This window comes from Mustela erminea, chromosome 6 (assembly GCF_009829155.1).
Source record: "Mustela erminea isolate mMusErm1 chromosome 6, mMusErm1.Pri, whole genome shotgun sequence".
NCBI lineage: Eukaryota > Metazoa > Chordata > Mammalia > Carnivora > Mustelidae > Mustela > Mustela erminea.
In genome coordinates this window covers 55,261,862-55,285,302 of record NC_045619.1, presented here as the reverse complement: position 1 = coordinate 55,285,302, position 23,441 = coordinate 55,261,862, and the positions used below count along the sequence as shown (strand labels likewise).

Sequence of the window (23,441 nt, the reverse complement as noted above, 5' to 3'; positions counted from 1 at the left end):
ACATTTTTAACTTACAAGTCTACTTTCAAGTGAAATTATACACTTCATGTATAGTGGGGAGACTTAAAATTGTACCTTCATCTCTTCCCAGCCTCTGTAGTATTGTCATATATTTTATTCTATGTATGTTAAAAACACTATAATATACTATTTTTCTTTTAAATGATCCATTATCTTTTATTTTTTTAAAAGAGAATTTTTATATATTTTTTAAAGATTTATTTATTTATTTCACACAGAGAGAGAGCAGAAGTAGGCAGAGCAGCAAGCAGAGGGAGAGGGAGAAGCAGGCTCCCTGCTGAGCAGAGAGCACAATGGGGCTCAATCCCAGGACCCCAGGATCATGGCCTGAGGTGAAGGCAGACACTTAACCAACTGAGCCACCCGGGTGCCTCCCCCTCCATTATCTTTTAAGTAAGAGATTTAAATAAGGAAGAGAGTCTTATATTCACTCACATATTTATCATTTCCAGGGCTCTTTCTGTAGAAAAGATTTCTATGTAGTATAATGTTCCTTCTCCCTAAAGGACATCCTTTATAATTTTTTGTAGTTCAAATCTACTTGTATGAAATTTTTAGCTTTTGTATATCTCACAAAGTACCTTCGTTTTTTTAAACATATTTTTGTTGGGTATAGAATTTCGTGTTAACATTTTTTTTTTCTCTGCTATTTTGAAGATGTTACTCTATTTTTTTCTGTCTCGTATCATTTCCCAAGAAAAGTTTGCTGTTTTTATTTTAGTTTCTCTGTATGTATCTTTTTCCTCTGGTTTCTTTCTTTCTTTTTTAAAGAATGTATTTATTTATTTGAGACAGAAAGAGAGCAAGCAAATGAGAGGTGGGCAGGGGCAGAGGAAAAGAGAGCAGCAGACTCCCCTCTGAGCAGGGAGACCAATGTGGAGCTTGATCCCAGGACTCCAAGATCCTGAACTGGGCCAAAGGCAGTCATTTAGCAAACTGAGCTACCCAGGTGCTCTTTCTCTGGCTTCTTAAGTATTTTTTCTTTATCACTGGTTATGAGCAGTTTGTGAGCTGCCTTATAATGTGGAGTTGCCCACATTTTTTGGTGTGTGTGCTTGGTGTTCATTGACTCTTTTTTGGCTCTGTGGGTGTATAGTTTTCATCAAATTTTGAAATCATCACTCCAACTACACCTAAATTAGGCCAGTAGAAGTCATCTCACAATTCACTGTTACTCTGTTAATGTTTTCTCCCCAGCCTTATTTCTGTGGCTATGTCTTTCAGTTTCTTATCTATTCTTTTACAATGTCTTTTTGCTATTAATTCAATGCAATGTGTTTTTCATCTCAGAGTTCTAGATTTCTTCTGATTTGAGTCATATGTATAATTTCTATGTGTTCTTCACATGTTCAGCCTTCCCTCCAGTTTATTGAATATATGGAATATAGTTATAGTAGTTTTCATGTCTTGTTTAATTATATCAGCTGTATCATTTCTGGGTTGGCTTTTCTTTATTTTTTCTCATTATAGGTCTCATTTTCCTGCTTCTTTACATACTTGTAATTTTTTATTAGGTGTCAGACATTGTAAATGTTACCTTGTTGGGTGTTGGATATTTTTGTGATCCTAAAAAGATTCTTGAGCTTTGTTCTGGAACACAGCTAAGTTACTTGATCATAGCTTAATCCTGTTTGGTTCTTGCTCTTCATCTTTGTTGGGCAGAACCAGAAGAATGTCTAATCTAAAGCTTTTTTTTTTTTTTTCCCCCAATACTGAGGCAAAGTTTTTCTGGGTTTTCTACCTACTGCCATGCAAATTTTGAGGTTTTTCTATTCTGGCTAGTGGAAAAGGGGGCTACTCCCAGCCCTGTGTGAGCTTGAACGTTGGAGAGCGTTCCTCTCAATAACTTCTTCACACACATGTGCTGATCAGTAGCCATCTGAAAACTTGAGAGGACTGTCCATAAATCTCTAGACATGGGATAGAGCTTTGTGTGCCATTCCCTTCTGTCCATTATTTGCCCTGCAGACTTGAGCTCCCTGACCTTCCCAGACTCTAAGATTCTATTTCCTCTACTCTGGGAGACTGCTGAGCCCTATGTGGGTTCCCCTCCCTCCAGCATAGCTTGGAAACTCTATCTGCAGTACTCCTGGGCAGTCACAGGGCTTCCTTTATTTTTCATCTCTTCAGGACCAATCCTTCATTACCTGATGCACAATGTCTTGAAAACTGAAAACTATTCTTTCATATATTTCATCTGTTTTTTTCCCCCCAGTGTTTTAAGCAGGAGATTAAACTCAGTTACTACTACTTCATCTTGGCTGGAAGCTGCAAATAATATTGGAACATTTGGAGAGTTTGTTAAAATGACATGTATCTTGGGCCATACTCCAATCTCAATGATTTACAGGTTATAGCAGCAAGACAAGGGTACATAATTTTGCAGTTGTACATTAAAAATGTCCCAGGCATTAGATAGACAAAGTTAAATTAGACAAAATACTTGTTTACAAAAGTTTATAATCCAGTGCAAAAGACTAGTTCTTATGGCATAATGTATTAGGTATACTGTCTATAAACAGTGTGTTATGGTGCATGCTTTTGAGGAAAGGCATCCAAGTATAGCCCTATGGCAGCCAAGGGAGGCTTAGCAAATGTTTCCTAGAGGAAAGAAAGGAGTAAATTTGGAAAGATAGGTTGGAGTTAATTCAATCAGTGGAAATAAGGGGAGAGAGGACCAGGAGGCAGGGACATGACAAGTGGAGAAACTATTGTTATGGGGGCTTAGAGGTACAATGTTGCAGGATACATTTGGGAAACTGCAAATAGTGTGGAATGGTTGGATCAACATGGGAAAAGAGGCAGTCTCCAGTGCTTCCTTCTGTAAAAGGAAACTCCTTTATCCCTAACATTTATGATTTTCTGTGCGTGTGTATGTTGGGGGCAAAACTCATTTTAATTAAGACTGGTAGAGTAGTGAAGCATGCAATATTAGATAGGTCCAATTTTCTCACAAAGCTGAATATATGTCTGATTAATTTATCCATTTATTTGTTCATCAAAGGTTTATTAAACATCTGTTTTACATCAGGCTACATCCAGAGCAACGGATCCAGAAATTTTTAAGATTTTAATTTGAAAGTATTTTTTAAATTGTTTTAATAATTATTGTCTTAAATAATTGTTAAACAATTGTGAAACATATCTCACTTACCATAAAACCTCATTCTGAACAGGATCAATTTCAGAAAAACAATCAGTGACTGCTTTGAGAGGAAATTTTCATCTTTGAGGGCAGCACATAATACTGATCATAAGTGAAAACTCAGCACTAAATACCAAGCACTGTTGTAAGCACTTTTTATAAATTAACTCATTGATCCTTACAGAGATCTTAGTACTATTACTTTTTACTTCTTTTAACCACTAGGTACTCTTTTGGCAGTGGTCTTTCCATGTATTTATTTTACCAGTGACTATTTGTTACACCACCACCAAAAAAAAAAAAAAAAAAAGAAAAAAGAAAGAAAGAAAAAAGAAAAAAGAAAAGAAAATTTCAGAGACCTTAAGAAATAGAGGTGGGGTCACTGAGACGGTTAAGCATGGTAGGAGTAATTATTTTCTGCCAAATCCAAGTGTTTCCAACTGCCAAAGAATTTTTCTAGGGGAATGAGTCAAATGGCAGATATGGCTGTATCTCCCCAAACTAGTGCAGTGAACTTGATTCTCTTTGAACTTTGTCTACCGACACAAATAGCAACATCTTCCTAAAGGTAGGCTTGAAAGAATGCCATTATTACGCCATCCCAAGTGTAGCTTAAAAATAAATAGTTCTAGAAACCAAAGAGTAAGCACATGCACTATTTATCATTTCACCCTCATGGAGTCCGCAAATATCTGGAACAAAATTTCCCTAAGGTGGCCAACAGAAGCAAGATGATAGCTTCTGTTCTGAATGTTTGAACGGAAAATTACCACTTGTCTTCCTAGACTTCCTCCCGCATTCAGTGGAGGACCTGAAAAACATGGTTGTCATGGGCCACGCTACATTCTGTGAGCTGGAGACAGACGAGGACTCTCCTGATGCCTCTGGATTCACAGGAACAATGATTTGGGAAACCTTTGCCTTGCACATTCATATTTTCTCCCACATTCTATGCTGAAACCAGTGTAGACAGGATCCCAGCTGAATCATGTGTATTCCAGATGACAACTCTTCTGATGCTTCAGTCTACCTCTTCATGTGATATTCCAAGTACTTTTTCCTAGAGAGGAACAAGAGAAATAGACACATAACATTCCAAGTCTGACTGACGGTTGAACTGAAAACAGACAGCTGTGAATTCGGCTCTCTTATCCCAGGCAGGACCCAGACTTCTGAGACTATGGTAGGATTTGGGGGAGGGTCTGGGAAGATGACCAGCAGCCTTGCTATTCTGGAAGGAGAACATATGCTAAGGAGTTATGTTATACATCCACGGCTAACAAGCTAGATGGGGAAAAGCTTTGATGTTGTATTTAAAATTCAAAAGAGTACATGCTAAAAGGTTGAAGACTAGGGAGGTTGTAAACATCTCCCTACAATTTACTGTAAAATGGGTGAGGTTGCAGTTACAGCATAACTATTTGAACAGTGCTTTACAATGAGGAAAAATGGCCGAGTGAATTAAAATCTCATGGCAGTTTGTTTAGCAGGCTTTTTAGATACGGTTGCTACTCATTTGATTGATTCGTTATGTTAGGAGAACTGGCTGAAAATCTATGATGTATATAGAAAGAACAGGTGTAAAATACTTAAAAGGCATAAAATACTTAAGCCAGCCCATAGATCTACAGTTTAGTTGGGAAGATTAGATGCGCCTGTGTGAAATGCAGAATACTGAGATAGTCAGGAATCCTGGAACCCTTGGGCATGGGAATCATTTTCTTCCTTCTTCACCACTATAAGGACACACCCTGGAGAGCCACCAAAATACCTGGGGCCAATGGAAGTTCCTAGACGCTTGCCACCCCAACATCATCTTTCTTTCCTATTCATGGACACTAAACACAGGTCTCAGTCCACATCTCCTCCGCATTCAATAACTCCTATCAATGTGTAAATATTCTTTTATCAACATCCTCCTTTATTTTTTGCAAGTCCTTTTCTATCGGCTCTGGGAAAATTAGTCCTTTCTCTCTCATTCTTTTTTCTCCCTCTCCTAATTTCCAGCTACATGCTCCAAATTAAACCTAAATGTGGCCAAGACTTAAAATAGGAGTTATGATGGCCTGGAAAAGTAAACTAATAAATTACAAGTAATTTTTTTAAATGCCATCAAATTCCCAAACCTTTGAGAATGCCTTTATTATCTCAACCAAAAATCCATGTATTTTCTCTACATAGATACTGTTTTCCTCTCTAGCACCAGCAGCCAAATTAAAAAATAAGTAAATAAAAATATATTCTTATATATTTCCTCTTTTTATTTGCTTACTAGAATTAGAACCACCATTTTCCACAACAGATGTATTGAAATGTACCATAGAATTCATCCTTTTAAAGTATATAATTCAGTAGCTTTTGGTGTATTCACAGAGTTGTGCAACCAACCACTCTGCCTGATTTTAGAACATTTTCATCACACAGAAAGAAACTCCTTATTCGTTAGCAGTCACTCCCCATTCCCTCTCGTCTGTCTCTATGAATTTGCCCATTCTGGATATTTCATAAAAATAGACTCATATAATATAGGGCCCTTTTGTCTAACTTCTTTCACTTAGCATAATGTTTTCAAAGTTCATGTGTCTGGGACATTGAGGGAGGCACGTGATGTAATGAGCACTGGGTATTATGTAAGACTGAGGAATCACTGAACTCTACCTCTGAAATTAATAATACACTATATGTTAATTAATTGAATTTAAATTTTAAAAAATTGAAAAAAAAAAAGGTTTATCCACCTGTTCTATTCCTTTTCATGGCTAAAGACTGTTCCATTGTAGGGGCATACCACTTTGATATTTCCAGTCATCATTCATCACTGATGAACATTTGGGTTGTTTCCACTTTTTGGCTATTATGAATAATGAATGCTACTAGGATCATTCATGTATAAGTTTTTATAGGAACATTTATTATCAGTTTTCTTGGGTAGATACCTAAGAGCAGAATTGGTAACTCTGATGTTTTGCAGAATTGCCAGATTGCTTCCAAAGGGAAGCACGGCTAGTGGGTGTGAAATGATATCTCATTGTGTTTTGCTGTTGTTGTTTTTTAAGTAGGTTCTAAGCCCTGCGTGGAGCCCAGTGTGGGGCTTCCACTCATGACCCTGAGATCAAGACCTGAGCTGAGATCGAGAGTCAGACACTGAACCAACTGAGCCACCAGGTGCCGCTCATTGCTGTTTTGATTTGCATTCCCCTAATGTTGAAATGACTATGTAAATCAAGCATCTCTTCATGTGCTTATTGGTCATTTGTATATCTTCTTCAGAAAAATGTTTATTCAAATCCACTGCCCATTTTAAAAATTGGGGTTTGTCTTTTTCTGTTGAGTTGTAAGAGTTTATTACATATTCTGAATACAAGTTCCTTATCCAATTTGTGATTTGAACATATTTTTTCCCATTCTGTAGGCTGTCTTTTCACTTTCTTGGTAGTTTCTTTTGAAGGAGACAAGTTTTAAATTTTTTTTTTTAAAGATTTTATTTATTTGTCAGGGATAGAGGGAAAGAGAGCAAGCAAGCACAGGCAGACAGAGAGGCAGGCAGAGGCAGAAGGAAAAGCAGGCTCCCCACCGAGCAAGGAGCCCGATGTGGGACTCAATCCTAGGACACTGGGATCATGACCTGAGCCGAAGGCAGCCGCTTAACCAACTGAGCTACCCAGGCGTCCCGACAAGTTTTAAATTTGATGTAAGTCTGATTTATTTTTTCTTTTGTTGTTTGTGCTTTTGGTATCACCTTTTTATAGGACACTTTTGGCCTTCCAGCTCCATTAACTAACTAAACAGACTTTTGAGAACAGGCTTGTGAGCTCAGTTGGTAATTACAATCTCTTTGGAAAAATATACCTACAAGACCCACAAGAATGGTTCTTTCCTGTATATAATTATGGTGCAGACATGAGGCCTTATAAGAGTTCAGAGGCTGGTGAGGCACTTAAGCTAGAATGGTCAGGAAAGTCTCTGGGGCAGGGAAGGGACTTGTGGGGGTCCTGGAAGATAGAACAGATAAAGCCAAAATAAAGTCAAATTATCTATCCCTCTTTTAGCTTGAGTTTAGAATACTTGAGAACTTAGTTGTTCAGATCAGTCACTGAAGGCTACCATATCTGGTGCAAATGAGGAAAATAGGAAAGGAACAGAAAACTAGGTGACATCAATAGGCAGCTACAATATCAATAGGCAGCCACTGAAGTCCACGCTGGTGCCTTCCGCCCTTTATCAAGATCAGCTATATTTTCCTTCTGGTAGCCAAGATACAAGCCTGTGTGAAGGCTGCAGGGCCATGCTGGGCCATGCGTAGAGCAGAATCAAACCTGGTACTCTTAGACCGTTTTGGTGGAAGGATGACTAAGGATAATGTGGGGCAAAGGCCTGTCATTCCAGGGAAGGGTTTGAACAGACAAAAGTGCCCTGAGCCTACTGAGATTTAAAGCGATAGGTTAAAGCGTTTTGAAGAGGTTAACCTTACGAGGTTATGGCAGCTTGGAGGAAATCCCACGGAATGAGGATAAAGGATGGCGGAGGGGTGAGTCTGAAGCATGGGGGTGAAGTGGTCTGTTCTGCCTGATAGCAAGGAGTTAGACACAAATGTGGGGCGCCTGGCTGGCTCAGTGGGAAGAGTTTGTGACTCCTGATCTCAAGGTTGTGAATTTGAGCCCCACACTGGGTACAGAGATTACTAAAAAATAAATAAATAAACTTAATTTAAAAAGCAAACAAATAAACAGACACAAGTTTCACTGTTTGCCTTTTGGTTTGTATGGAAATGTCCCTGTCAGAACGACTGGGTCCAAGCAGCAATGACCAAATATCGTGAGCGCCATCTCTCCCTCTGCCTGTCAGCATCTGAGAGAATAAGGAACTGTTTGCCTCTCCTTGTCTCACTGCCAAGACTTCTGCTGCCTCCACAATTTGCAAAAACAGAAATTATATCTATCTAAACATTTTATATCTCACTATCTCTGCATTTCCTGTTCTATTTGACCAGTGACTCCCCTCCAACACACATACTCCTGTCCCCTTTGGGAGTCCAGTAAATATTTATTGATGAGGAAGATAATCACTAAAAATATGTTCCCATCACTGGGATCTATCTCTTGCCACTCGGCTGTTCTAAATCCATGAGAGCCGCTTCAAAGATGTGTTCCCTTCATGTAAAAAAAAAAAAAAAAAAAAGAAACAAAACAAAACCGTAACTTTCCATTCCGCCTTCTCTGAATCTGGGAAGACTGATTCTGAGACAGGATCCGCTTACCCATCCACCCTGCTGCTGGACCCAGGGTGAGAAGTTGTCTTTCAGGTACTTGGTTCCAAAACCCAGAACCCTGTTCATGGGGTGGTTGTCGATGGCAGTGAGCTTGGCCGTGACGTCTATTGCAAGGGCAGCCTTAAAGCCCCGAGCTCTGACCTCTGATTCTCCCCTGGTGTCCACACCCCTTAAGAAGTGGTCCGTGATGGTCTTGAAAACAGGGTAGGACAGCTGGTCCTGGAAGTTGTTCATTAAAGCCTTGTTCTTCTTCAGCTGCGTACAAGAAGAGATGCGATCAGTGAGCAGCCTGGCCCCGGGGAGCAGACCTGAGCTCTGCGGTGGCCACCCGCACACTCAGTGGGAAACCCTTGATTCCAGTCATACAGAAATTTCTTAGTGAGCGAGGACTCCATGTTTCCTTAGAAGTCCTCTAGTTCTGTCTCTGGGGAATGCTAAGCTAAGCAGGTTCTCAATAAATATTGTTTCTAAAAGGAATATTCTGGGGGTGCATCTGTTGTTGTATAAAGATTCTGGTGGAGCAATGTTCTTGATGTGAGCCCAGCCCAATACCCCCAACTTTTGTGATACACAAGGAGCCTGTCTGAATTACAAATCTGAAGCAAGAAGAGCTAGTGTCCTCACCATCCTGCTTTTGACCAGGGGCCCAGTGGAAGCAGCTCGATTCAAACCCCAGTGGGTAGCTGGAAGCCTGCGCTTGCCACAACAGTAGGGAAATCAAATGCCAGAAAGAAATATCTTCCACAGAGGGCCCTGGCCTGTCCCAGCCTTGCTCCTTCGGGTGGCCCCTGCCTCTGCCTGGCCTCTCAGGCAGGGGCTGGAGGAGGCCTCATGGGCTTTCCGGGATGAATGGCGTCTGCAGCATGGATGGAGTGGCCCTCCCCATCGTCACTGTCCTGGCCTGGTGGGAACCCCCACCCACACGGCAAAGTCAGACCGTCTGTGTGTTCCTACCCATGTCTGCTACTGGGGAAACAATCATGTTCTCTACATAAAGAATGTAAAGTATCACCCCAAATCATCAACAAAAGGGAGATTTTTAAAAAGTAGTGATTTATGGGGTGAAAAGGAAAGCATTTCTCTCCCTCTAACCATGGAGGTCGGCTTCCTGCCACCTCCCGTTTCTTGCCTCCAGGACTCAATGCAAGTCACCGTTTAGGGAGGCTGGGAAGGAGAAGGCCATGAGAAAGCCACAGAATCTTCAAGCTATAAAGAATCCTCAAGGATTCGAGTAGGTCCCTCCCAGTTCAAGTCCTGTGCTGCTGGCTGGTCATCAGCATCTCCTTGAAATTTTCAAGAACCTCATTCCTTGTGAACAAGTCGGTCTTGAGTGCTAGAAAGCCCATTCCTAGAATGGGGCAATCAATCGCCCTGTGATTCCTATCCACTGATGTTAGTTCTGGAGAAACATAGGCAGGCATGTTCGATGTTCTTTCTCTGCACTCCTGTTCCTCTACTTGTGGACCTGGAGCTCACACACCCTGTTCTCTTTTCTTTATGCTATGTCCCTGGTTCTCTCTGTTTCTCATTCTGCACCACCCCGGGTCTGCTGGGCACACCCCTGACAGATGCATGGGGAGAGGAGCTGCTGAGCATGTCGGGACAGGGGAAGTCTGGTCGGCCAGATAGTGCTTTTCTCCTCCTGCACAAGCCCCATGAGGCCAGACTTCCTCCCACTGATCCTGGTAGGATGAGGAAATGGGTCCACAGGCCAGTCCCTGACCAACACACCCTAGAGACTACTCGACAGTCTATGGGGAGCCACACGGAACTCCCCTCTGATGACAGTGCGGTCCCGCTCCCCAGCTCTGTATCTGAAGGCACTCTCACTCCTTACAGACTGGAATGATGTAGTCTCAACTTCTAAACAGCAGGAAGGCCAAGTTCTCCAAATAACACTTTACCCGCCTCCCTGGCCAAATTGCTGAGAGAGACCTTGAGCAGAGAACAGCCCGACCACTTTCGGGGGAGATTTTGGGAAGGACTCCAGCCTTGGAGCCAAGCGTGGGACATTAATATCCAGACTGCAGGGCGAATGCGAGAGTCTGAACTTCCCCAAGGATCAGTTACATGGGGAACTAGATTCATAATTCTATTCAGCAAATTTTAATTTATTGGTGTCTTTTCTTGCAATAACAAAGTTACATTTTTCATTTTCAAAAATTCCAGGGAGGCTCCAGAAGGTTTACTTATGTTTTCCAAAGTGATTCATTTTTGAGATGCTGCCAGCATGAAGAATTTTCACTCCAAGGGAAATAAAATTTAGGACTAAGTGGAAACCAGAACTTGCAAAGGAATACAATCTGGAGTACGATTCCATTCTCTGTCCCAGAGCGTGGGCACAGAAAGAAATCACTTTAGTTCAAGAAGCTCCATACCTCTCTTTCCAACTGATCCCCTGAATATTTCAGCAGCTCAACGATTTTCGCTATTATCTCGTCTTCTCCATCTGTCGGGGGGGGGGGGGGGAAATTCCCGTTATTTATTTTTTTTAAGAAAAAATATAATCTTAATTTTTTTTTTTTCTCCCCAGGGACAATACGGGTAGCCAGCTTAGGGACTGAGGGAGACACGTGCTTCATAATTCTTAGCAACTTAACTCTTACCCCACCTTGTCTGACAAGGCACAAACTACTCCAGCCACCGTCTCCTACAGACCCCTCCTTTCCTTTCTTCTTTTTTCCCCTCAGCGCCCCACTTCTCACCACGAAATGCATCATATACTTATTGTAAGAATGGCTTTGAAGATGTTACTTCCACTGCTCAGGATCCCATCTCTGAAGATATTCAGGAGAACTTTCTCTCTGGTCTGTAGGATTCTCCTTAGTAGACGGTGATTTTTCCATGTGGACACCATAAATTCCATTTGGTTCATATTCCCCCCTTTGTGCTGCTAGAAACTGTAGAGCCAAATTTGGGGCTCCCATGTGAGAGAGGATACCGTCTTCCTGGCCTGCATTTTGGGAATTAAACTCATTCCTAAACCCATCTTCTTTCCCCGCGAGTGTTTTCATTTTCCATTATCTTTCAAGTGGGATTTATTTTCTCTTACTAACAATGTAAACTTTGCTGTCTTTACAACCAGGTGGGGTAGAAATAAATAAAATGATTAAGTTCTCCCACCCCAAAGGCTAAAATGGCAGGTGGAGAGAGAGCTGGCTACAGTTTCTGTGGTGTAGATGTTGGAATGGGGGAGTGAGGGGGAGCAGAGTATGATTTTTCTCATCTCAAAACAAGCTACCCACAAGGGAAAATGGCGGTTGCCCCAGAACAGGATCCAAACAGAGAAAAGCTAGTGACCGATCCAGTGGCACTTATCATTCATGCAACCATCTCTGAAGTCGTGGACTGCTCATGTTTGTTCCAGATAAGAGGGAAAGGCAGGCCGGGACATCGTCTGGCTACTTTCCAGCCAGCCAGTCTGATCCCAAGAATGAACAGCGAAAGGCAAGGTAGGCAGAGGTCTGAGACCCAGGTCCTGCGGGAGAAGCAAGAACGAGGGTCTTCATAGCCCCTGCGGAGGTTTTCTCTGATGCTGCGGCCCCTGTAACTGGGGCCCCAATTTCTCATGTACTTAGGGGACAAGAGCCTTAGCTTGAGCCTGGCGCGGGGTATCACTTTATGTCACCCAGACAGCCAGGGGATTGCAGGAAAGTGGAGACACCTTTCTTCTCAGTGCACCCAGAGGGAACCCCTCTCCTCCAGCCGCTCACTCTGAGCCCCGCAGCACAGCAGGATGCAGGCAGACCCAGCACTCTGCTTCCAAGGTGGGGAGGTGCCGACACCAGCTCCTGGCATGTGGGCACACTGACCACCCAGGGGGCCACCTCTGCCTCAGCCCCTCTGCTGCAGTTTGGGGAAAGGGAGCCGGGAGCAAGGACAGTCGTCGGGAGGGAAAGTAGGACAGAACGTCTCTTCCTGGGGCACTTGGTTGTGCTCCCTTCGCCTCCAGGATTCCTGCCCCTCTGATGGGAACTGCGGTCCCAGCTCCCACTCTGGTTCTGCTGGCAATGGACCCCGTCTTGGTCACTACCTCTGGGTTCTGCTTCGTGTGCTGCCCCAGACCTGGTGACTGACGATGCCTTGCTTTTCCCTAGAACTCCCGGCAGTGTTAGAAAACGGCGTGCGGTTCCATCACCAAATAGACCATTGCCCTGGCGTTGCTGACAGGACTGAGTTGAGGACTGCTTTGCCCTCTGTGGGCAAGGTGCCCACTTTCTACTTCCTCCCCTCCCTCAGGAGGAGAATTCTCTTTGTACTTTGCAATGAACCTGGCCCGCTGCTTCAGTGTGTGGCTGGCGCGCTCCACCTGTCCGGGGCTGGTCTCTCCAGGGCTAAAGGTGGGGGCCTCCAGCACAGTGCTGTCGTGCTTTTGGTCCAGGGCAGCAGAGAGGCCTCAGAAATCTCTGCCGGTTAAATCAGAGATGCCCAGTGCTGGCTATAGACATTGGCGCTCATGCACCTCTGCTCGCCAAACCCTCCACCTGACCCAAGTGTGCGTAAGGAAGTTCCTACCTTTCTTAGTGCTGGTGGCTTGAGTCTGGAAACACTGGCCCTGGGGGCGGAGGAACTGATGAACAAAGCTCCCTTTGGACTTGCAGCTTCCTACCAGGTCCTGTTGCTCTTCGGGTGGCCAGGAATAAACAATTTCGGCAACGCGGTGGGCAATAGAAGCAACTTTGGGGTCCACAGCTGAAACCAGACCAAACAGGGCTGAGTGGCCCTTCCCAGGAGAACTCTGTCTAGCTCACTGGTATCCACAGTCGCCCCAAGTGAAAAGGCCCGCCCAGAGGAAGAGGAAACTGCTGGGCCAGTAGGGTGCTTGGGGGGTGTGGGGAGTATGGGGGGTGTGTGTGTGCTGTGGGGTGTGGGGTGTGAGGGGAACCCATTCTTCAGAAAGCACTGGGAGTTGCCTGGCAGAGGCTGGTGTAGGGGCGGGGTGCACCAAGGAATGATTGCCACCTTGAAACAATAGCCCTTCTGCACCCTCTTTTTGAAGTCTTTTAAAATTAGGGTTCCCTTTCCCTTCTGCAAGGGAAGAAACACAAAAGAAAGTGCTTAGTTCTTTGTTTGAGGGAATTCTCATTATGCTTTTATTATTATTATTATTATTATTATTATTATTATTATCCTTTATACCTTGGAGAGTGGGTCCCTATGTGCAGAGGCGGGCAGTTAATAGTCTGACAAGCCTTTGGGGGTTGGACACTGGGAAAGAGAAGAGGAGAAATATCCCTGTTCTCAGGCCATATTCATCACTCAAGCCCATTATCAAGTGAACACCGACGTCTCCTTGCCCTTGCACATACGGTCATGCGTCTTCTCTCTCCTCCTCGTCTAATGGGAAACATCCATTTCATGCCAAACAGGTAAACCAGGATACATGAAGTGCGCTGTGATCCATGCCTTTTAAGCATTTACCACCCAGGAAGAGAGTTATGTATTTGCACACGTAACTACGGAATAAAGTGTGTGAGGACAGTAAGGTTCAAGTGGCAGTTGGCCCCTGAATGTCCTCGCCTGTAAAGGACCAGTCAGCTCTGTCTCTGGTCCGGGATGGGGGCTGGTGGGGGTGGGCAGGTGGTATTGCCGAGTCATTTGGGATGAACATTTTCATTGGTGATTTGTCACTAAGTTCTTAAGTTTTAGAAACCTGTGGAAGCTCTGTCTCTGACGCCATATGGAGTGAACGGGACATTTGAAAAAACGCTACTATTCAGTTCACACACTTAAAGAAAGGAACAGAGTGGGGGTTTGGCTAGAAGGCTGGCATGTCCAGGGGAACTCCTGGTTTGTACAACAGGGTGGTGAGAGAGGCAAAGCCTGGGTCCCAGGAGGGATATTGTCACAATCATAGCTTTGACATCCTGTAGGTGATTTCTGACCCTCTTGCCCTAGATGCTTCATGGGTGCTTTGGTTCTTTCCCTTCACTCTCTGGTCATCTCTGAAAAGCCATGGGAATGAATGCTTCGTCCACAATGCCTTCCTTTAAAGAAAAGTATAATGGTTTTCTTAAAAAGCCACATTTTTCATGCTTGGCCCATCGGCTTCAAAAACAGATGAGAGAATCGAGAGAGAGAGGACAGAATCTTCAAGGAGAAAAGGACCAATGCTTCACAATCAAACCAAATATACAATTTTCACCTTACTGCTGCCCAACCAGCCTCCTCTGGAACACTGGCTGTGCATGACCCCCAGCAGGGAGATGGGAAAAGGCTGAATCCCGAAGCCAGTGGGAGCCTTCCCTTGTGTCCGCAGAAGGTGGGAAAGGAAAGCTTGTGTTTTCTTCCTCTGTAACCCTGGGCAGCCTGTCTGCAGTGGTCAGAGCGTGGCCCATCTTGCACTCAGAGGAGGCAGAGAAAGGCCTCAGAGGCGGTCCGTCCTCATCCCCCAGCGCCCATTTCTGTGGCAGGGCAATCAGGAGACCACTGGAAGACATGGAAATAGGCACTCTGACTCGCCTTCTTAAGGCGTATCCACTTCTATGAACTGGGCAACATGGGGTGAGGGAAACAGGTGACTTATGTGTGGGTAAGAGGATAAGCAAACACGTTTCGACTTGGAGGAACCGGCTCTCGTTGAGACTCCCATTTTAAAAACCGTAATTTTAAACACGGAGCAAAGAAACGATTCCCTTCTTCTTAGAGCTGATTTCCTCTGATGGGCCGGGAAAACGGGATGGGGGAGGGAGAGGACGGGAAGGCCGCCCCTCCTGTGGGGTCTGTCTGGGGGAGGGGTCACGGTGGCGCTGAGGAGAGAAAGAGAGCACAGCACCGTTGAGAGGCTGCCAGTCAGCCTTTGGCCTGAGGCATTTGTGTGTTTTTAATTAAAAAAAAAAAAGGATTTATTTATCTGAGAGAGAGAAAGAGAGAGAGAGAGAGTGAGAGCGTGGGTGGGGGAAGAGGCAGAGGGAGACAGAGTCTTCAAGCAGATTCTAGGCTGAGTGCAAAGACTGACCCAGGGCTGGATCTTACGACCCTGAGCCCAGATCAAGAGTTCCACGCTTAACCAGCTGAGCCACCCAGGCACCCCGAGGCATTTGTTTCAAATAGAGGGGGTAGGGCATTTCTCTGTGATTGAGACAGCTGTTTCCTTCCCGGTATTCATTTCCTTCATTCTTAGAAAGACCCCCCCCCCAACCCCCCGCCCCCTGAGCTGTCACAGGCAGCTGAACAGACTCCATTTTCCAGCTTGCCTTACATTCAGGAGTGGCCAATGAGATATAAGAAAAGTTGAGCATGGGTTTAGGAAGACTCTCTAAAAGGGAATGGAATTATCTAGAAAGAAGACACCCTTTTGTGCCTCCCAACCCCCACTTGCTTCCTCTTCTTCCAGCTTGAAATGTACAGATGATGGCTGGAGTCCCTGCAGCCACCTTGGAATACAAGGGGATTTTGAGATTGGAAGCCACTAGCCAAGGGATGGCAGAGTAAGACTCTCTTAACGATGGTTGGAGCTGCTGCATGAGCCCTGGGCTGCCAAACTTTGGTCTTCTCTTATGGGTGAGAAAAAATAATCTCTACATTGTTGAAGCCACAGTTATTTGAGTTTTCCATTCTGTGTATCCGAACCTAATTCTACCTGTAACATTCCACATGTAGCAAATTCTAGCTGTGGACAAAAGAAGGGTTCAAAGTCAAAGAACCTGGTTTTGTATTGATGCCCATATTTCTACCTCCTAAGACCTCTCACTTCTAGACTTTGATCTTGGGACATAAGATTACAGTTCTCGATGGGGCCTGGTGTCTAAGTCCTGGACATGGCAGCGAGGTCTAAATTGTGACCTTCATAATTTAGAGAACCCAGGTGACATGACTGCTATGCTCTGATTTATACATGGCAAGATAGAAATAGAACGTGAGGCTTTCTTGAGTCATGTCCAATGTAAAACCACCTAACCACCTACGTAATTCACCAAACCAGAAAGCGGGCAAGAGAAAGGTGGGCAGGGAGGATACACTGAATGTAAGTGTCTACAGCAAGGGCTCCTTAGGAAGTAATCATTTCTGCTATTTCTGAGAATATCTATATAAAGATTTTGAAATTTTAGTAAATAAAAGAGGTTGAATGACACTTTGGCACTATGGAGATAGAGTGTCTTTTAGCTCAGGAAACCAGAGGATTAGAGTCTATAAATGCTCTGTCTGCCTCTCAGTGAAGTCCAAGGGAGAGCAGAGCAGAAAAGCCTATTGAGATGTCTCCAAACTGTTAAGGCCCGAGAGCTCGGCTACCATCTCCAGCAGGAGCTTGCTGTACTACTGGGGGCGGGGATGGGGAGAGGAGACGTCCCCCAGGAAATCTCACCCCTAACTTCTGTTCTAAAATGTTATTAGTCTGTGGGACTTACAAAAGTTTGGGAAGTAAAAGTTTCCCCTATCATAGTGAGTGATGGAAAACTGCCAAATGTGGGCGGATTCCCCAAGTAAAGCGGGACAGTCACACATTCTAAAATTGAGACATTACTGCCACCTGTTGACTAATTATTGACACGATAGCCCAGCAATCAAAGCCCACAGGAGAGGGAGTTTCTTCCAAGATCTGGGCAGCTGGCACTGGGTATTATTGAAGGGGAAGAAGATGCTTGTGCCCAGGTTTGTGGATGAAGGGCAGCTTTCTCTGCTGAAGCCCTTCATGAAAATGCTTTATTCAATATAATGTATTTTGTCCCACTGAGGAAAGGTTTTGTCAACATGCTTCTCAGCTGGGGCACCTGGGTGGCTCCGTAGGTTAAGTGTCTGTCCTTGGCTCAGGTCATGGTCCCAGGATCCTGGGTTCGAGTCCTGAGTGGGGCTCCCTGCTCAGCAGGAAGTCTGCTTCTCTCTGTCTCTAACCTCCCCCGTGCTTGTGGTCTCTCTCTCTCTCCCTCTCTCAAATAAATAAATAAATAAATAAATAAAATCTTAAAAACAAAAAACAAAAAACCCAGGAGTGCCTGGGTGGCTCAGTCCTTAAATGTCTGTCTTAGGCTCAGGTCATGATCCCAGTGTCCTGGGACCAAGCCCCGCATCAGGCTCCTTGCTGAGTGGGGAGTCTGCTTCTCCCTCTGCCTTCTCTCCCTGCTCTTGTCTTCCCTCTCTTGCTCTCTCTCTCTCTTTGTCAAATAAATCAATCAATAAAATATTAAAAAAAAAAGAAATAAAATTTAAAAACCACAAAAAAACCCCTACAAAATGCTTCTCAGTTGTTGGGTTTTTGTTTTATTTTGTTTTTAAGAGTCCCTTATACTTTGGAAAGTATTTTTGTATGTAGCTACCTGATCTTTCCATCCACCACCCGAACATGTAGGGAGGGTGGGATACCCCAACATACAGTTGGAAACAGAGGTCCAGAGAGGTGGGTTGACTTACCTCAAGAAGAACGGCAGCCTGAAGCCCCCTTCAGGGCTCTTCCTTCCATCCTGGTCTCTGGCACAGATGATCAGGACTTGGGGCAGGAAGCCTATCTCTAGCCAGCAGAGCCAGACGCCAGTCCTGCCACCCTTCACTGACAGCCTCCCACTTCCTACTCAATCTCGAGAAAAGCAGGGCAATTATTACTGAATATCAAGAAGTTGGGAAACTGAGGCACAGTGGAGTACCCTGCATCAGGCCACATTACCAGCTGGGAGGAGATGAAATACCACACATACAAGGAAGGGAAAGATTTTCCTGTGGGAGAGCAGCGGCCCCCAAAGCCTACCTTCCTGCTCTGTGCGCGGTCCCACGTTGGTGAGGGACCGCGACCACTGCTGACTCTGAGGACCATCCTGACGTTTCACGGTGGCACCCTCCGAAACGAATACGGCTGGGCTCTGTGCATCTTCCTCCTTCTCGATTACTCCAAAGAATGTCCTCCAGGAAGACTTTTTCTTGGCCAGGTCTAGGGGCTTCTCCCTGGATGGAGAATTTCTGCAAGGCCATGACACCTGTGTCCATGATTCGTTTGCTGACCAACCCCCCTGCTCTTTGATGGACAAACTTCTTGTTCTTAGCAGCTTTGGCGCGAAGATGGCAGGGGTGTTCTTGAAGACATGGTGTTTGGTGTAGAAGGCCAGAATTTTGAATTCTATGCTGTTTGTGTCATCATCGTCCAGGGGGATCTCCTCCAGGTCACAGGAACTGGCGGTGCACATGGTGGGCCTGGAACAACAAAGTCCACAGTGACCTCTCCCCTGTGGGTGCACTGCTCTCTGGGGGTCAGGAGGCACAGGCGTGGAGCTCCACCAGCATTTACTGAGAACCTACTCTGTGCAGGGAGGCAAGGAGTCCTCAGAAATGGAAAATCCAGGATTCTCTGTGAAAGATGAGGACAAGAGAAGGTACACAGACAGCTCCGCACAGAGAGAGTGGGCGAGGAGCTGAATCAGAGGTGCAGATAGCCTGTGTGGGGAGGAACAGACAGCTCCCAAGAAAGGGCGAGCCAAGTCTCCTTGACAGACTGGAAGGGGTTATGCAGGTGGGTGGGACAGGGTGGACAGAGGGCAGACTCTGGTTAGTCTAGAATGTGTGTGAAGAGTGGTGAGAGAGCTGGCAGAGCATGCTCTTCCTGAAGAGCTGGGGCTGAGGGTTGTGGAGGGACAGGAAGTGGCATGGCAGTAGGGCCGACCATGGGGGCCTTCGACTCTGGGGCTGAAAGCTCTGCATGGTCTTAGTGGATCTGTCGGCATACCTCAAAAGGAGACCTAGACCATGGGAAGCAGTTAAAGAGCTTCTTGGGGAGGGTAGGTGGGCAACGAGAGAGGCTGACTCAGCAAAGGGAAATATCTGGCTCTTCCTGACTCTCCCCACTCTCTTCCTTCTTCCTTTATCCTCTGCCTTGGCTTGTTGAGGTCTGAGTCCCACAGATCTGCTTCAGGTAACTGAACTTAAGTAAAACTTGAGGGCTATTGTGTGAGGTGGGGGTCATGACTGCTTTGCTCCCTCCTCCCTTCCGTTTCCTCATACCCACTTCCTCTTCCAGGACTTGACCATCTGACAATCTTTCTTTTCTCACCATCTCCCAATGTCACGGTCACGATGCACCACAGTGAAACCTTTCTGTCTGGAGTCACTTCAGTATCTCTGGAAAGCATATGCTCCTTCCCGCTCTTCCACCTCCGTCCCCCTCCACCCGACATTCTTCCCCTCTCCTGCCATGTGGTCTCACAGGCCATCAGTTTGCCCCCTCCTGGTGCAGGTCTTAGTCACCCCCATTAGGATCCTTGCCCAAGTTTGTCTAGATTTATTCTCTTCTCCTCAACACCAGATAAGCCCCACAGGGCGGGCATGTCGGTATGTTTTACCTCAGCCATAGGCCCCCTGCCTACAATAGGGACCACAATCATTTGACAATGATTGGTGGAATTTTTTTGCTATTCTGAGAGACTGGGCTCAGTTCCTGGCTCTGTCACTCTACACCTCAGTTTATCATGTTTAAATGGGGATGATAACAGCACGCATCTCATGAGCAGTACCCATCTTATGAAGATTGAATCAGTTAATACTTGTAAAGCATTTAGAGTAGAACTTAAGTGTTCGGACAAGTGCCTGATTAAGTCTTACAGTAAAGAATATTTATGAAACTCACTTTGGGCACCACCGTTTTAATTAAGCTCCGAGAGGATTATGGATGGTATGGGGGAGTGCAGTATTTGGAATGAGAAGTTGGGTTGAAGAACTGCTTTTTTACTTACTGGCAAAGGGATTGAGGCAAATCACTAACCTCACTGAGGTGTAGTTTTCCTATTTATAAAATGTGACTCATATCATCTAACTCATTGACCATGGAGGAGGACGAATTACAGACTGTGAAAATCCTTAAAACAAGTATTGATCTGTACAGAGTAGTGGTTTATCTGTTGGTTTCTTGAGTTAGATAATCTAGTTCACATCCTGGGTCATCTGTTTACTAGCTGTGTGACTGGGTGTATTTCTTAGTTTATTTGGGTCTCCATTTTCCCATCTGCAAAATGGGGATTAAAAAAAATCTGCTTCATCAACTTTGTATGTGGATAAAAAGAATTAGTGTGTGTAAATCACTTAAAATAGTGCATGGCAGATGATAAATGTTCCAGAAATATTGGCATCCATTATTTATTACAATTATATTATTGTAATAGGTTACTTTTTTGGTTAAGTAAATATTAGCATTTATAAAAGCGAGCTCATCAAATTCAGTTAAAACTAACTAGTGACATACAAATATTAGGTTTAGTACAAAAGCCACGCTCTTCCTATGTTCCTATACACACACACACATATGTGTATATATATGTGCATATGTATATAGTATGTGTGTGTACAAAGTATATAAAGTATATATTCTGTAAGGTATGAAGACTGGGACCAGGACCTGGCCGGCTTTCCCAGCACCCAGCACAATGCCTGACACATAGTAAGTTCTCCAAGAATATTTTTTCAATGAATGAATGAAAAATGATTATAGAGCTTCCAGATAACATACAGGACATCCTATTAAATTTGAATTTCAGATAAACAAATATTTTTTAGTATAAATATGTCCCCAGTATTGTACAGATCATGTTTTTTACATATTAACTTGAAAAATATATATTTGTTTTTTTATCTGAGATGCAAACTAAACTAGGCGTCTTGCATTTTTATATGCAAATCCGGCAACTCTATGAATGAAAGATGTAGCTTAGAAATAGTGAGAACTGAGACCCATGTAAGTGGCTCCTCCCCGAGGGAGCGGGGGAGAGTGAGCAACCTGAGACAAGCAAGAGAAGGAGCCAGAAAGGGTGAGGCGAGAACAGGACAGCTGGTCAGAACTGGGGCAGCAGCTGGGGTGTGCAAGGACCTGTGCCCAGGAAAGAGCCCAGAGCTGGCCTGTGTCAGGACAGAAGTGAGGTTTTAAATGTGAAGCTTCCTTTACAATTGGGCAGCCCGGGACAGCTCTAGGCAGGAAATACACTCAGGGTCTGCAGGAACTCCGTCCTGGGTGGGAGGGTGAGCTCACTCTTCAAGCCGTACTATCTATGCTTCCAAAGACACCCGCACTCTTCTAACGTGGTGGGAAGACTGAAATTGTGTGTGTGTGTGTGTGTGTGTCTGTGTGTGTGCGCGCACGTGCGCACGCGTGCACCTGTGTGATACTGAAGGGGAGAGGAAGGGTCTGACTTCTTTAAGAAACAAGTTTCTTAATGAATGCTGATGCAGGAGCAACATCAGAAAAGGGGAAAACCAATGAGGTCAAGATGGAGCACACGGTCTTTCCATTTTGTGAAAGAGGAGATTTTTGTCCTATGCGAGGCACGGAAAGGAATGGAGTACTTGGCCCCCACTGTTGGGGGCCAAAAATGAGAAAGACGCAGAAAGAACTGCAGGGCTCATTCCTCTGGAATGGCCCGGATGAGGCAAGCCCACCGTGGGGTGCGGTGTGGGGGTGTGCTGGGACCAGGGCCTGGAAAACACTGGGCTAGTACCAAACAGTGGACACGTCAAAGAATGGGTTCCAACACTTGAAATGCATTTAGCAAGCGTAGGGTTTTCTCCCCCTACTGATCTTCACTGTACACCAAGGAGAGCTACTTGTTAACTTTGTAGCTAAGTCTTACTTTAAAGCAGATGGGACAGTTTATCTCTGGATAAACTAGTGGGTCCCTACTGCTCTCTGCCATGCCTGTTGAAAGTAGAAGCCCAACTTTTGGGTTTATGGAAACTTACACCATAAATATTATGCACATATATGGAAAGGAAGCCCGGCTTCCCCCACCCTGACCCCCCCCACCAGTGGATCTGACCCAGAGTCTGGGGAATCTGCTGCCGAAGAACACCTGTGAGGCTTATGCTAACACTGTGACTCAGGGGACACAAGCCTATGCCTTCTACCCTCTGTTCACATCCTCACCAGGAACAGATGACGGCAAACCTACTTTCAAAGGCAAGGTCACCAGGCTTTTTGGGTTGGCCTCTATTCCCTCTCTCACAGATCCTCTCCCCGCCAGCCTCCTAAGTGGCCCAAGTACCCCCAGGGTCCCCGCCACCTGGCCTTGGGGCCACCTATGGAGCTGGGAAGGTGGAACCTGCTGGCAAGCTCCTTCAGCTGTTATCACCAGCCCCGATTTGGGGATTTTTAGCAGTGGATTTGCTTGTTGAGGTCAGATTTCACCTCTCTTCCCTGTGGCAGGTTATGGAGAAGCATGCGTTCTTTGGGGTTCCAGCAGAGGCTGCCACGATGAGTGCCCAGAGCAAACTGGGCAGCATTTGACTCAGCTGGCTGTGCCCAGGCCTGGCGGGGTGCGGGGCAGGGGGAGGGGAGTCACAGGCACAAGCTCAGCAGAACAGCTGACTTCCACTGCTCTGGACAGACAGGTGAGGCTCAGCTGTCACTCACGCCCATAGACATTCACCCCCAAGGGGGTCTCCCAGACCAGATTGTCAGCTAAATTATGTCTGGCTGCCCTGAGCCTCCGGTCAGAACCCTGGGGCCCTTCGGGACCTGTCTTTTTTTCCTTCCTCCCCAAACTTCAGACTTCCTAGTATCTCCATGTCGCTCCCCAGCTTGTCATTTCTGAGAATGACCCATTTTTTAATCCTAAGGGTGAAATAAGGTAACATGTCTTAATTTTTCCCACCAGAGAAACTAAACTGAGAGTGCCTCAGGGCACATTAGTGATTAAGATGAGGGGCCTGGACTCAGAGAGGAGGGAGCTTTCTAGAGGGGAGAGAGAGGGCTTGCCCATTTTAGCTGGGGCTTGTCCTCAGGGAAGCCAGTGGGGGTCAAGCCAGAGCAAGACCACTTTCCCACCAGGTGCTCGGAACTCTGGGTGCAAACCCATGGATTCCTGCCCTCAGCCCCATCCCGGTTCTGGGGGACGGAGTCAGCATCGCCACGGGCTCTTGGCCACCCACCTGCGGTCATGTCATCACACACGCTGTCATACACTCAATGATAGAGGGCTGCATAATATTAAAAAACAAACCAGTCAGTTATGGATGCTTAACTGCACTCTCTCAAACCTTCTGTAGCAAGGAGAAATGAAAGAGAAACCTCATATATCTTTTCTCTCCTTTTCCTGGAAATAA

At 45.2% G+C, this 23,441-nt stretch overlaps 1 protein-coding gene across 5 annotated transcripts in view; it reads right to left on the bottom strand.

Annotated features, from left to right (window-relative positions):
• Positions 1 to 3,512: 3,512 nt before the first annotated feature.
• Positions 3,513 to 23,441, bottom strand: part of BCL2L14 (BCL2 like 14) — a 51,886-nt gene continuing 31,957 nt past the window's right edge. For 3 of the 5 annotated variants that reach the window (XM_032347327.1, XM_032347325.1, XM_032347326.1), the window contains exons 4-8: positions 18,115 to 18,554; positions 12,951 to 13,127; positions 10,814 to 10,884; positions 8,424 to 8,690; positions 3,514 to 4,226 (exon numbers count right to left, since the gene is read on the bottom strand). In XM_032347327.1, the coding sequence (XP_032203218.1) occupies positions 4,188 to 4,226; positions 8,424 to 8,690; positions 10,814 to 10,884; positions 12,951 to 13,127; positions 18,115 to 18,547 (987 nt within the window). In that variant the 5' untranslated portion in view covers positions 18,548 to 18,554 and the 3' untranslated portion in view covers positions 3,514 to 4,187. Of the gene's footprint in view, positions 4,227 to 8,423; positions 8,691 to 10,813; positions 10,885 to 12,950; positions 13,128 to 18,114; positions 18,555 to 23,441 lie in introns of all 5 variants that reach the window. The other 2 variants (XM_032347329.1, XM_032347328.1) reach the window with 1 other exon arrangement.